Source organism: Scardinius erythrophthalmus, assembly GCF_964197995.2.
Source record: "Scardinius erythrophthalmus genome assembly, chromosome: 2".
Taxonomy (NCBI): domain Eukaryota; kingdom Metazoa; phylum Chordata; class Actinopteri; order Cypriniformes; family Leuciscidae; genus Scardinius; species Scardinius erythrophthalmus.
In genome coordinates this window covers 47,003,347-47,018,606 of record NC_138222.1, presented here as the reverse complement: position 1 = coordinate 47,018,606, position 15,260 = coordinate 47,003,347, and the positions used below count along the sequence as shown (strand labels likewise).

At 38.5% G+C, this 15,260-nt stretch overlaps 1 protein-coding gene across 3 annotated transcripts; it reads right to left on the bottom strand.

The window, feature by feature from the left end:
- Window positions 1-85: 85 nt before the first annotated feature.
- Window positions 86-15,127, bottom strand: cd99l2 (CD99 molecule-like 2). 3 transcript variants are annotated; one of them, XM_081359007.1, is made up of 11 exons: window positions 14,693-15,127; window positions 12,064-12,111; window positions 11,866-11,913; window positions 8,572-8,640; window positions 6,752-6,832; window positions 6,039-6,092; window positions 3,626-3,697; window positions 3,489-3,551; window positions 3,283-3,402; window positions 3,142-3,207; window positions 86-2,747 (listed from the first exon to the last, which is right to left on the bottom strand). In XM_081359007.1, the coding sequence occupies exons 1-11, from the start codon at window positions 14,751-14,753 to the stop codon at window positions 2,686-2,688; spliced, it is 744 nt and encodes a 247-aa protein (XP_081215133.1). In that variant the 5' UTR covers window positions 14,754-15,127; the 3' UTR covers window positions 86-2,685. The 3 variants fall into 3 exon arrangements, with proteins under 3 accessions (XP_081215133.1, XP_081215134.1, XP_081215135.1); XM_081359008.1 differs by having other exon boundaries at window positions 6,042-6,092; XM_081359009.1 differs by lacking the exon at window positions 6,039-6,092.
- Window positions 15,128-15,260: the final 133 nt, after the last annotated feature.

Below are 15,260 nucleotides of genomic sequence, written 5' to 3'. Positions count from 1 at the left end.
TGGCAGTGCAAATCAAGACACTTCAGAAACTTCATTTCCAATTTCTCCAATTTCACATTTCCCAAGTTCATAAATAAACCCAGTACACAAGAAAAAACCTTTAATATCTACAGCTAGAATCCAAAACATGCATATCTGTACAGTTCAGCACATACACCCTTGTTTTGACAAAATTGCAACTATACTGGCCAAACGACACCAGAGAGCCCAGAGATCCTTACAAACTAAACATCCACCATATAGTAGCCAGAAATGTAGATTCAATAGATTTAGGTCAATTGAAAGAATTAGGGAGGTTTTAACAGTCACACCATGTGTCCAAGCAACAAATCTGGTCGCAGTTCAACACAAACGGATGATGATGTTGACGAAATTGTTCAAGACACTTGTGAATTTCTTGCCTTAACGAGATTTACTCAGCCGTTTTAAATTCATTCCACAAGACTCACACCAAAGTCAAAGAACATGCAAAAAGGCAAAACCATCACATTTCATCTTTGGTGTTCTTCATTTCTGACAAGTGTAGCACCAAAAAAGCTACATTGTTCTGGTAGCCAAAGCAGTAGAAAGTTACATTCAGCTAACATTCTGTTTTCACCCTAGATACTGTACAAAAGCCTTGGTAGAACGTGCCGTTTAAAGGAAAGTACCAGGGAACATTCTGCGCAGCTGGGTTTCTGACATCACCATTTGCAAGACTTGTTAATCTACTTTATGTTGGGCATGTGAGTTAACGATATTTCAGATGTGTTCAAACTGCGATAGTGTTAAGGTACGGTCACATTTACCGTTGTGTGCGAAATCCGTCCATTTTAATAGGAATCAAAAGATTTCTGCGTTAAAGTTTGTCACACGAATACACCATGTTGACCAACAGAAAGCCATGTGGTTTCTCACTGACTTCTATGCTTCTCTACATTTAACAATGGACCTTGTTTCGGAGCTCAGCGAATGTGACCACACCTTTGAATTAGAACAACGTACTTAACCTGGTACGTCTGGTTTGTAGACATTCAAGTGAGGCAGCCCTTCTAATGGTCGTGACTGTTAGTGCCGTGTAAGTAAGCTAGCGTGTCTTCCCTAATGTTAGTGTGGTAAGGCATTGGGAAGGAAAGCACTATTGGCAAGGGCTTAGGTTGGGAGTAACAAAGGTGCACCTGAATTCACAGTGTAAAACAACAGCTACAGGAAAATCTGGAGGATCTCGAGTCAGGGAGAGGATGGTAAGGACTGAGCTGCTTTCCAATCCAGTTTTGCCAACTCTGCTTGCTAGTTCCAGATGGTGGCCATCCAAATGAGAAGAAATTAAGGGTCTGGTCAAGCTCTGTGGCACAAACACCAGACCAAAACTGGGTGGGAAAATTTGCAAAACGGGAAAGCAGCTATAGGGACTCATTAAGGCAATAGCAAAACTTGGAAGGGTGCAACAATTCTCAAAAAGTCTCAAAGCTAACGCTCAAACATGCTAGAAACGATACAAACACTAAGCTTGGGCGAAAAACTACTCCCCATAATTCAAAAGACTGGGGGGCACAAACATTTATGTACATTTACTGCTACAAGTGTAAATAGAGATACACTGATACAACGGTTTGAGTACAAACTTGGAAACAGTACGTGATTTACAAGCACATTAATCCCTTAAAATCCCCCAAAAAGGCAATCGATCAGAATTAACGATGCGAGAGTTACTACACTGCTTAAGTATTGCGCTAACATGAAAACACTACTTTTTGGTTACTTTGACCCACAAGTTACTTCACGCTAATGCATCTAGTCATTTTGATTATGCCGAAATGATCTATTCCTCAAAAGGAATCGCAACCACTGACAACCAACTAACACGCACAAAAGCAGTTTCTTCATCAACACACGTCACATCTTCACAGTTATACCCATTTTAGTCATTACAAAAAAAAAAGAAAAGCAATTTAGAAGGAAGCAGCTGTCGGTTAGTTTCTGACTTAAGCGTCAATTTTTTTTCCTCAAAAAGTCACTCTAGTAAAAAGTTAGCTAAGACACATAAACCTGCATATATATGTGTAACAATCTTTTCACATTGCTTTGTGAAAGCAAGGCAAATATATACAGATCATGTAAAAAAAAAAAAAGAAAAAAGAACCCTTCACAAATCCTTCATCATCTTGCAGATTCCATAACAACCAATCTGATAAGCCTGTCTTGCTGTGAAAACAAAAGAAAAACACATTATTGACCTATAAAAGCATAATTCTATGATTATCCAATCAGCCGTTTTTGTAAACCTTGGATTAATCAGTTGTCTCACTGTTTAATATGCATTTCTGCACAATAGGAATTATGAGCTGATTTGAATATACAATAAGACTGTAGCGCAGTATGTGTGGGACTTTTTGTATGGGCTCCATAAAAAGACCCATGTTTGATTTCTCGGGTCTCAGCAGATCATGCTAAAAAAAATTCATTTTGGGGTGTTTTCCATTTCATAGCAATATTATTGCAAACAGGCTTACTAGCATTGTTGCACGTGAACAGATGGAATATACTTAATTAAAAGACATTACACTATGTTTAAGGTTGATTTCAACAGTCACATTGGTACTTAAAAAAGGGCGTTGTGGTGCAAATGTGCTCTGCTGGGAAATACAGTGGCATTCAAATAGGAGAACAACGATTTAGAACTGCGCCCTCTTCAGTTTGGACAGATTACACCACGTTTTCCTCTGTCGGCGGCTCAGCGTTGGGAGGCTGGAGAAGAGTTTGTTGAACTGGAGTAGGAAGGAAAATAACATAAATATCATTTTTGCATGTAATATGATAGAATATAATTATAGAATAGAATAGAATAGAATAACTAAGTATTTTCCAACAATTAATTATGCGGACTAGAAAAAAAGTTACTAATAAACTGATATAACACCTTAAAGCCATTTGGTACCATCAAATAATTTATTATTATTATGCAGCTCCTTAATGTTATTTTCTTCTACACTCATCATGTATTTGATAAAGAGAGTATAAGTCAATTCACCAATAGTAAGTCTTAAAGTACAGTGACTGAATTTTTATTAACACGCATGCTCCTACAAGTCTTGTCCTTATCCTTTAAAAAGAAAAGAAAAGTAAAATAAAGACATTAGCCTTATAAACAAGAGTCAGTACCTTGTGGCTCCTGTGCGACGACAGCATCTGGGGCATCTGCCTTCACCATATCTGCATTCAGACTCTCTGTGGACAGATCGAGCGCATGATAAATGTGCAAAAGCTGTGTGGTACAGTTAAGAAGGAAAAGTGTTTCCTTACGCTGTATGCTGAAGCAAAACTTCTTCTTCTGGTAGGAGATGTAGCCGCTCACTGCACCAACCAGAGCCATTCCAACAGCGCTCACAATACCAGCGATGGTTCCAGTCTCAGCCATGGTGTCTAGGGATTAATGCATAGGCCTCTATTAAAAGATCTATGTAAAATGTTCTTCTAATATCCCTAAATACTATTTAACTCAATCATACCATAGTTATTTTCATCAGCAGGATCCACATCACCGCCAATACTGGCACTTCCACCTTTTCCACCTGTAGAAATATCACTTCTGTAGTTGGCCAGTCATTGTTTCTTATATGAGGATCTGTCAGGAGGTTTAAGTTACCTTTGCCTTTTTCGGGGTTGTAGGTTTTATCATCGGCCACATCAGAAAGGTCATCGTCTGAAAATTGACTACCTGAAATATTAGAAAAGACCATTAGCTTGGGAACAACACGATAAGCACTCATGCATGGGTCCGTCTTGAGGTTTACAAATCCTATTAGTTTTCCTTTACAGACCCAAAGATCTAAAGGTGAAGCTTTTGTTACCCCAAAAGAGGAAAAGCCCAGCACCCTGCAAGAAACAGAAAGCTGAGCTGTCGATTAGGGCTGGACAAAAAAAAAAAAAAAAAATGCTGGATTAAAAATTTGCATCAATCATTTTCTGTTTAATATTCAATCCTATTATTTCCAGTCTTCTCCTCTAGATGGCGATCTATTATACCTTGTGCGAAGCGAACGCTTTTTAGTTTTTTTTTTTTTTTTAATGCAGTTCAACGGCAGCAGCACGAGCGAAACCGATCGTCTTTTCCTCATTAAACTACTAAGTTATAGCACAAAATAAACGTGAATGGAGATTAAAAGGTACGTTGAAAGATACAGTACAACATACTGAAATATATCATGTCTCATTTGCTTAATCAGTGTTTCAAGACGTCAGTGAAACAGTCACGGAACAGTCATTTACATCAAGGAAAGCCATTCAAGGTCCATAGCACGTTAACTATCTTAAAATAAAACTCTAATGAGGAGCATTTTGCTAAATATATACAATATATTACATCTTCATTTTATTTTTACTTAATGCGTTCATGATGTCGCTATAATGTATTGCATGTTTGAATAAATCTTTTAAAGGAACACGCCGACTTTTTGGGACTTTAGCTTATTCACCGTATCCCCCCAGAGTTAGATAAGTCCATACGTACCATTTTCATCTCCGTGTGTGCCGTAACTCTGTCTGACCAGGGGGGCAGGGTTTTCTATTATTTTGAAGGTACCCCGGGCGCCGCCGTTGGCTAGCGGACCCCCACCTGCTGTTAGCACCCCATTGACTCCCATTCATTTTGGCGTCACTTTGACAGCGAATAACTTTACATCTGAGGCGTTTAAAGAATCCATTTGTCCATTATTTATTTCTAAAGAAACACGAAAATGTATAAAAGGCTTCATTACCTTGTAGCTTCCGTTATGGCCCCGTAGAAGCAATTTTTGTAAAATTAGGCTAACGATTGCGTCATAACCACGCGACTCTCTGTCGCACAGTAGAGAATTACCGTATGGACAGGAGGAGAAGCTCGCGGGCAATCGGGGGGACGTGGAGGCAAAATGACAAAATAATTAATCAGAATACTTAGCAAAAGTTTCTCCTGCTCCTAGCTCATGGACACCTACTCACACTCTCTGTCTCTGCAAGTTTCGGAAGGGAATGATTCAGATTTCTCTTGGCACAGCTACTAGAAGACAGACGGGTTGCTCACGTCACATCTACGTCGTCAAGCTCAGTTTGAGTCTGCGCAGTACGCTCGACCCCCAGGAAGTAAGAGTTTCTAATTTACTTCACTTTGTCTCCGTTGGATCCAATAGGGTCGCTGTGTCCATTTCTTTTACTGTCTATGTGTCTGACGCACCCACCGCTAGCCTAGCTTAGCACAAAGACTGGAGGTAAACGGCTCCAGCTAGCATACTGCTCCCAATAAGTGACAAAATAACGCCAACATTTTCCTATTTACATGTTGTGATTTGTATAGTCACAGCGTGTACAAATAACAAGGTCACATGAGACACACACACAGCCATCTTCAAACCGTATACACACTGGGAACTATATTCTCAGAAGGCGAAGCACTGCTACTTGGGCGGAGTGATTGATATGGTGAATAAGCTAAAGTCCCAAAAAGTCGGCGTGTTCCTTTAGTTAAATGATTAAATTTTGACAATAAAATTTAAAAAGACATTTCTTTTTTGACCCAATAAAACAAAAAAAATCAAGGCAAATTAAAATAAAATAACAAATAATCTAAAATTAGGTTCTAATCTAGGTTCTGTTGTCAAATGTAACCTTAAATATTATAGTAACTAACAGCATAAGCTGAGATGGACCTAAAATATTTCTGAATGAATCATATTGAATATTGAATTGAATCAAGACTGGAATCAAGTGTTATCCAATTTGTGAAATCTGTATCAATATACCCAGCCCTACTGCCACATACAATCCAGAGAAAGCAAAGAAACTAGCAATCTGATTGATTAAACTCAAAATCCATGCAAAGTTAAGATGCAAGAGATAAAGGAGCCATGGTGGTCACTAGGTTAATGCTTCAATCCCTAAAAGCTCGTGCTGAAATCAGAAAGCCGATTAGATTTTAATAATGGTGAGATCAGCTTTGATTTGTGGGTACAAAATGTGATTCTTCCAGCCAAGAAGATAAAGAGAGGAAGCGGGTGGTAATAGTATGTTACTCTATTTCTTACCACCTCTGCTATTGGGTTTGCCGTCATCACGGCCCCTTTCTCCGAGGTCTTTATCTGCCAGGGACAGGAGATGACATCAAGCCTGGCTAGCTTGGGTTAATCCACGCTGACTAGCAACATGGCAGCCTGAGTTTCACAGTGATATGATAGATTATGAGGGCAATCTTATTGTCTTACTTTACTGTGTGATTCCTTTGGCTATCCCTTTGATGACCTTCAAGATTACATGGGCTTTTACAGAAACCAGATGATTCACAACATGTTTTGATGGTCAGATAGAAAACAGAGGCCTTAAACTCAACTTTCTGTCTTCTGAGAATCTGCCATTTGGACCTACTCCGCTATTTTTTGCTTTTGTATCTCTTTTTGGAGAAACAGCCTTTTGAGAGGAAAAGTTTCATTTCAGCTCACCATTTCCTTCTCTCTTCAGAATGTAGAAAAACAAGTCTGCTCTAATGAAACAGTTTATGTTGGCCTAAACCATTAATCAAAATGAGTTGTTATATCAATCACAACTCAGTTTTGCAGGCTAGTTCTATCTGAAGGAGGCACGTTTTAGATTCTTCTTTGTGACAGATTTGTGTTGAAGCCTTAAAGTCAGCATTATGCTTAATACATTACTTTTTTCTTATTAAAGATGAAAGACTAAACCACTAAATTGCAAAAATGAAATATGGAGAAACGTAAACACGAGTAAACAGAAAAATACATACCGCCTTTGCCAGAGTCTTTGCCCTTTCCTCTGATGTCATTGTTGGAATCCAGGGCATCTTCAAGATTCAAGTCGTCAGGACCTGTCAAGCAAAATAATTACTCACGACATTACAAACTGAATATGCACAGAACTAATTGGAATTTTAATACTTAGCTGTATTAAAATTCCAATTAGTTCTGTGCATATTCAGTGACAATGAAAAACAAATGTTTCTGTGTAATATTATATGTTTGAAACAAACTAAAACGTTTAAATGCTTCATATGCGGTGAAGATGGAACCCACACAAAGTCACAAGACAAAATGATAATGAAGACAAATGCAAAAGATGCCCATGTGATCTTAATGTGCTGTGCTATTAGGGTATAAGACACAGAGGATAATTTGACAGAAATATCTGAATTCAAATCAGTGATTAGCTGCTGTAATTCTATTATAATTTTTATCGCATGAGTACAAGCTAAATTACTTCAGCAGAGCGGCTTAAGAAAGTCATGGATTTATTCGATGTAAACTGTATGAGAGAGCATTAGAACATTATAGAAAATTATGCTAAACAATCCATGATCGCATTATTTACTAGACTCAATCCAATCTAACGTTATTTTTGCCCATTTTTTTTAAATTAGCTTTGAATACACAAATATTCATGCAAACACGCACAGACACAAACACGATGAACGGTTCTACAGGGGAACTGTCAGCACGATACACACCAGACTGGACTTTCCGAGGGGCAACCGAGGTTCGGAGAGGATTATAGGTTGTTCGGGGCAACAGGGCAGGCCGAATGGTGGCATCAAATAAATCAGTGTATGTCTCTTCTGTTAGTGGAGGTTAATATGTTAGTATTGTAAAGCAATTCACATTTAGAGGGTGCTTGGTATTCAAACCTATGACGAAGAGTGATTAGTGAGCACCAAAATTAATAGCAAAAAAGCATTTGTGAGATTTTTCTTTTACAGCATGCATCATTCAATGTTAAAAATATACTACTCCCCAACATAAACTGTCCCATACATTTTTTTTTTACCACAGATAAATCTCTGTGATCTATCAGGATAAATGTCCTGCTGCCTCAGCATAACACATGATATAAAAACTACATGTTTTAGCACTCAAAGATGCCAACAGCTCCAGTGTTTATTAAATAGGGGTGTAACAATATATCATGTCACAATATATCGCAATACAAAACTGCATCAATATGTATCGTGGATAGTGACAATATGTATTGTGTACAGTTCACCCAAAATGAAAATTTCTGTGTGAGAAAAAATTCAAGTTTACAGTTTCAGTGTCAGTACTACATTAAACTACTAGGCTATATATGTTTAATATAATGTATAATAATGTAATGGGAGAATATTTGTGGGTCCTGATAATGCCAAATGTCTTATGTTACCAGTAAAAAGTGGCCTATATTATTTTCAATATTTCTAGTCTGTGACAGAGTGCAAGCATATTCATCTAAAATAATTCTGTATTTTCAGCTTCAGAATCATGAATATTTTTATTCTGGTGTCACTATTGTCCTGTGCATTGGGTTACCAGCACCAAGTCCAAGCCTATTCATTTCCACCCCCAATGTAATATCAAATTTTACATTTTAATCAACAGTAAATTTAGTTAATCTTTTACCATATGTCTCGGAGTATTGTAATAATATCGTATCGTGAGTTCAGTATCGTGATATGTATCGAATCGTGACATGAGGGTATCGTTACACTCCTATTATTAAAGAAGGTCAGTATAGGGGATTTGCTTTGTGTCCATTTCAAGCAGAACAGACAGCTGTGATACAGTAAGTGCATCTCACCTGTTTGTTTGGGTTTGGCCTTTGCTGGTTCCTTGACTGTGGGCTTAGCAGGTTTTAGACTGGGTTTCACTATTGAACAAAAGAACATCTTTCTTTCAGACTTTTTAAATCAGGTTTTAAATTCCATTAATTAAAAGTCATAAAAGGTGATGAACTATCACATCATTTAAAGGTGAATTATGTAGATTCTGCAGAATTACAAAAATACCCAAGAAAATAATATAAATGGCCCAAGTGCTGCTCACTGCAGCGCCAAATGACGTCCGAATCCCCCTCTCTGGACGTAATGGGTGGAGTTATGTTTAGAGGTAGGGTTAGGGTGTGTTTGGACTGTCTAGCTCCCCCATCTCGTCCAGTGAGGAGGGCTGGACGTCAAGCACCACCCATTGGTTCTGCAGTGAGAAGCCACTCCTTTCATGCGTAGTGCCTCCATCAACTCAAACATCACAAACACAGCTCTTATGGGTGCTTGTGCATGTCTCAACAGGTAAAAGTAGGATAAAGTAGGATACTTTTGACACATCACACCACGTCTACACCGGATGCAACTGTTGAAGCGTCGCATCGCGCCACAACAGCTGAAGCTGTCGACACTGACTGGACGCGACAAAGTGACCGTTGCAAATCCATTTGTCCTTCCTATGAGAAGTATTGTGAGTGCTTGGAGTACGTCATAAATAGAAAGAGGCATCAGTTTACTGTCAGGGATTTGTTGTGTCGCATCGCACCCCTTTCAGTGAAGACAACATCACTGAGTATAATGGGTTCTATTGGTGTAGAAGACAAGGTGTTAGGAAAACTTTTAGCTGTGTTGCAATGTGTCATGAGTAAGGAACTGAGGAGGCTAACACTGTCTAATGAACACGAGCGTCTCTTATAATAAACCCATCCAATGTATCTGACATGACGCGCCACAACTATTTAGGGCTGTCTACACTGGACACGTCAAAGTAAACCATATAAACTGGAACATTTGTCTTTCTGAACGAGTGCATGATGATGTTGAATCAAAGGATTAGTTCACTTCAGAATTACAATTTCCTGATAATTCACTCACCTCCACGTCATCCAAGATGTTCATGTCTTTCTTTCTTCAGTCAAAAAGAAATTAAGGTTTTTGAAGAAAATATTCCAGGATTTTTCTCCATATAGTGGACTTCAATGGGGTACAACAGTTTGAAGGTCCAAATTGTTTGAAGGTCCAAATTGTTTGAAGGTCCAAACGTGATTACGCAATGCGTGGCGCATCACAGAGCGAGTGCAAGACGAGCATTTGTGGTTAAAAAGAATATACTTTTTTTTTTATTTTTAGAAAATGACCAATCATTTCACTTGATAAGACCCTTATTCCTCGGCTGGGATCGTGTAGAGCCCTTTGAAGCTGCATTGAAACTGCAATTTGGACCTTCCACCCGTTGGTTCCCGTTAAAGTCCACTATATGGAGAAAAATCCTGGAATTTTTTCCTCAAAAACCTTCATTTCTATTCGACTGAATAAAGAAAGACATGAACATCTTGGATGACGTGGGGGTGAGTAAATTATCAGGAAATGTTCATTCTGAAGTGAACTAACACTTTAAGCGTCCATTGTAGCGCGTTGCGTGTGTCGCAATGCCCCGTTCACTTTGACGAGTTCATGACCAGTTTAATCTTTGAAGGTCAGCATACAGCGAAATTTGGCTTGTACTTCTGTACCCGAAGCTGAATATCAGCCATGCTCCCAAACCAGATAAACACCCTCTGGCTCCGACTGCAACAGTAGCCATGCCCCAAACTCTCCCTTTGGGTTGAGCTGGAAAGAGATTGACGGATCTGAGCAGATTCGCTCTCAATGTTTAAATGGTGCCTGGGGGGCTAAATGTTTACACTTTTGGTGGAGATAAACCCATGAATGGCATACTAATAGCACTCAGTGAACAATAAACTGGGTTATGATGAGAATGTATTTTAAAGGTCCCATGACATGAAATTTTCACTTTCTGAGGTTTTTTAACATTAATATGAGTTCCCCTAGCCTGTATATGGTCCCCAAGTTTCTAGAAATTTCAATCGGTGTAAATCGAGCTTTTGCTATCTTTCTCTGCCTTTGAGAAAATGGAAGCTCAATCGCGCTGATCTTGAATCTCCTCCTTGTGACGTCATAAGGAGGAATGTTACCTCCCCTGTCTCTGCTTTGCCCGCCCAGAGAATATTTCTCGCCCATGAGAAAATGAGCTAGGAAGGAAGTAGGAACACGCGCGCGCGATTTTAGTTTGTCCACGAGAGATATCATGGCTTTTGAGCGAGCGAAGCATAACAATTGCTCAATAATTGGATGTACAAATGAACACGAAAGGGTCAATACAGAGCTGGGCTTGCTGAACGTCTGAAACTAAAGTCTGGATCACTCTCTTTGGCTCAGCTACACACCTCGGAACAGTAAGTCAACTAATGATATATAAGTGTGTTGCTTTACTGTTTATGGTTGCCTAGACTGTTACACGTAGAATGTGGCTGTCACATTAGCTATGCAGCTATGCAGTTTATGTGTGTGAATACACACACTGTAACGCGAGTGTTGTACACTTCTTTGTTATTTGGATAACCGTTTTCCTGTTGGTTATACGGCGCGCGCGATATCCGCATTTCAAGATCGCAGAGCTTGATGATGTAATTGTAATAAGATAAATTACAGATGTTACAGATCTCTCATGAAAAGGCAACAGTAGGTTCGCGTTAGCTACATGATAATAACTGTAAACCATCCGAATAAAGTACCGTATCCAGACATAATATTTTAAACTAACCATTCGGAAATGTCCTGCTGGAGCCGCTGAGTTGCAACTTCTTCATCCGTTGCTTCTCCATCCGGATCAGATTCTGGGTCAAACTGAAATGCTTGAACGACTGCGTGTCTCCGTGCCATTGCAATATATCCAATGTAAACATGCATGGTCTACCGTTGCGCAAGATGGTCAAGGCCACACCCACCCTCCACCTTGCGCCGCCTTTCTCCTCCTCATTAGTATTTAAAGCTACAGACACCGAAACGGCCTGTCTGAAGGAAGCTCATTCTGGGACTGGCTTATAGTGGCTATAATTCTGCACTGAGGCTGAATTTTTGAAAAGAGATTTCAGATACAGTACTAGGGACCACTAAGGCCTATATTAAAGCCTACAAAAAATAGCATGTCATGGGACCTTTAATATAAAAAAAATCTTACATACCTCACCTTTAAGTTTGAAAGGCTCATTTAACAGCAATGATTGCTTATCACAGTGCTATTAATTACATCAAACAATTATTACTCTCACCTGCTCCTCCTGCACCACCTGCTGGGTCCACTTTAGGTGGTTGGGTAGCTATGGGATTTAAAAAAAATTAAATACATTTAATGTACAAAATAAAATCAGTCTGGCAATACGGCAATGCCGTTTATACAAATCGGCAATACTGCGTTATACTCCTGTATACTCCTTACATGGTTACATCATCATAATTTTCATACTTACGTGGTGTGTCATCAAGTGCATCTCCCAATTCAAATTCCTGACTTATGCCTGTAAAACACAACAAAATAAGATATATTTGTGCAGCTCATGCATAAACACACTAAATGAGTATTCAGTTCATGAACAAGCATGCAATTTGTATTTATGTAAATCATGCCTGCACACACACTACAAATGCACATAAAATTAATAAAAATGCATAATTTTGTTTCCCCAGATCATCCAAGCCCTGTAATATTCTTATTTGCCAGCAATACTGGCAGTAAAAGGTCCTGTAATAAAATCTCAGATGATAGATGGAGGCTAATGCTAAAACTAGATCTGGTGTCCAGCTTTATTAAAGACTTGGTAACACTTTAGTTTAAGGTCTAGATCTCACTATTAACTAGTTGCTTATTAGCATTACTAGGATATTAGTACTTATAAAGCACATATTAATGCCTTATTCTGTATGACCATATTCGACATCTCTTAATCCTACCCAATACCAAAACTTAACAACTACCTTCCTAACTATTAATAAGCAGTAATTAGGACTGCTCATTCTAAGGAAATAAAATATACCATTTCATTAAGTAAGGTCTTTATACAGAACTGAAAACATAGTTATGGATATGATATTGCATTTCTGTCAACAGATCTTCCTAAATATTACACAATGCACCTTTAATAGTGAGAATTGGACCCTAATCTAGTGTGACCAAAGACTCTTTATAATACAAAGTCCACAGTAGTTCCGTCACATTACTGGATTTTAACAAAGACAAGAAAATGACAGCTCAGCAATGCATTCTTCAAGTACAAAGGGACAAAGGATATTTTGTGTTCATGTACTACAAAATAATGACATTTCTGCAAAGATTCCTTTCCCATGTGTCATTTTTGCTAGTATATTTCTATAAAAGCTTCTTCTGTAATAAGCCTCTCTTAACTCTCCATGTCTTATGAAATGATGTCTACCATATATTTTTAGCACTGGGTCACTGATAATGTGGTGCAACACTCCACTGAGGTCAGTCTTATCCTTCTCTCTTTCTTTATCTATATCTATCCAATTGTCTGCCTCCTCTGTTGTTTTTTTTTTTTTTTTTTTTTGGCTTTCTTGCTCAATTATACGTTGTCTTAGTGCACACTTGGTATAGCTAAAAGCTAAAAGCTACCCCTCATGCAGCAGTGCCAAAGCCAGCTCAGCATTGGCACACTGTTATGTGATCAATGTCACGTGACAGCAGTAATCTATCAAATGTGATACCTGTGGGTTTAAATACAGTATATTAGTTTATAATATTTATTTTTTAATAAATTAAATAAATATAATATTTTAATAAATTGTATACGTTTATTATATACTTAATATAAATATATATATATATATATATATTTTAATTTTGGGGTTTAATTTATTCAGATAGTCTGGTGATGATAGATAATTGACAAATATTTTAGAATTAATAAAAATCAAAACATGAACCTAACACCTAAAACAGTGGTAAAACTATATGCTCATAAATAACAATGGTTTTCAGGTAGGGAGTGGAAATGTATCTAATTCCATATACAACAGAGGGGTGTGGCTGACAGGAAAAGAGGGAGGGGCCGTTTACCTCTGCCAGAACTGCAGACGGTGGCTTTCCTCATTCATTTCACTGATGGCTTTTTAGATAAGGGGTATTTTACAAAACAGAGCGTGGAATGCACACCATCTGTGCTTCTAATTATGCAAAGTAGTCTTTCTCAGAAAAAGAGCCTATTCCTTTCATTCTCCAACATGGTTTTGCTTAAACAAGCTTGGACTCTTTGACATTAAACTCGTGTGTCTCATATCAACAGAGGGGACCGTTACCCCCTGTATAAAATGATGGTATCTTCCTATATTCCGCAGTCTCCAAAAAATTCCAAACTCCTATCCTGTACCTGGGCGCATTGTGGCTTCGTATGCGCATGCGCTCTGACTCTGAGCCTCCCAGAGTACCTGTACCGTGCTATAGGATGAGGAGACTATGTGGAAATGACATTTATGGTGCAGAACACCATAAATTATAACAATATTACAAGTTACATTTTTTTTTTTGTAAATGACGACGTTAATTATCAAAAGACAGCTGATTGATTGATGTTTAAATATGTGAATTATACATTGTTTAATAATACATTGTAGTAATAACTTAAATTGTCCTAACTACATCTTTGCGCAAGGTGAAACAAAAATGACATTCAAGAGATTGATATTAGGTGCACTTTTAATATCCTCATTAATATGCTTAACGCATAGATTCAAATGGTCTCACCACGCAATAAACCACAAAATAATAAAAAAACATACATTTTATTTTTTGTATAGGCTAACGTTACTGCTGAATATAATTTGTTGAGCCTCAACATGTCATGCAGCGCCGTAGCAATGGCTAACGTTAGACCCAGACAGATGATCGAGACCCAGACAGATGTTAAAACGCAACTCCAAAGACGGCGATTTATGTGATTCGTGCACCCAGTGCTTTAAATAAACGCAGAGTCTACATAAAAGTCAAAGTCTAAATGCTTTAAATCAATGCTTGCCTACGGCGCCGACAAAAACTGATGAAGTAGGCATGGCACCGGGTTCAACAAAGAGGGGCGCAGCGCTTACCTTTCACTATCAGCAGAGAAAAGACCGCTAGAAGCGTCCATGTCGAGAGCTTCTTCCACATGTTAAAAGTCCGAAATGGTATTAAATATTGGCAGTAGATGATTTATGACTGTTTGCCCTTGGGGCCTAACGGGAATTTTAAGAGTAGGTCCTCGGTTAGATCAGGAAAGCCTGCGCGACAGTCTGCAGTGCGAATGAGCGAGAGGAGAGCGAGCACTCAGCACAAGATTCGGAGCCGCGTGTTGATCACGTTACAGCACCGGCTTTAGGGCGGTTCCTTAAGCTCAGCTCTGCTTTTTACTTAGAGCACGCTGGAATACACTGTTTCAAAACAATAAGCAAACCTACCGATGTTCCTTGTTTTTAGCTTCAAATAAATATGCGAATAGGCTACTAGTGAACTTTGTGACCGGCTGAATGTAGAATACGCGTGATAAGAATGTGTTTACAGTTCGTGAAGGGCTGCACGAGGAGATAAGGTGACCTTCTCTCGTGCAATTGGCTATTCACTTGGAATGACTGAATTACGATAATTGTGCATCTCTGAATAATTAAATGTCTTGCCCAA

Coding starts and splice junctions, on each gene's coding strand:
- cd99l2 (XM_081359007.1), bottom strand. CDS start 14,753: ATGTGGAAGAAGCTCTCGACATGGACGCTTCTAGCGGTCTTTTCTCTG. Junction 8,641..11,865: donor AGGTGGTGCAGGAGGAGCAG/GTGAGAGTAATA, acceptor TTTGTTCAATAG/TGAAACCCAGTCTAAAACCT. Junction 3,208..3,282: donor GTTTTGCTTCAGCATACAGC/GTAAGGAAACAC, acceptor ATCTGTCCACAG/AGAGTCTGAATGCAGATATG.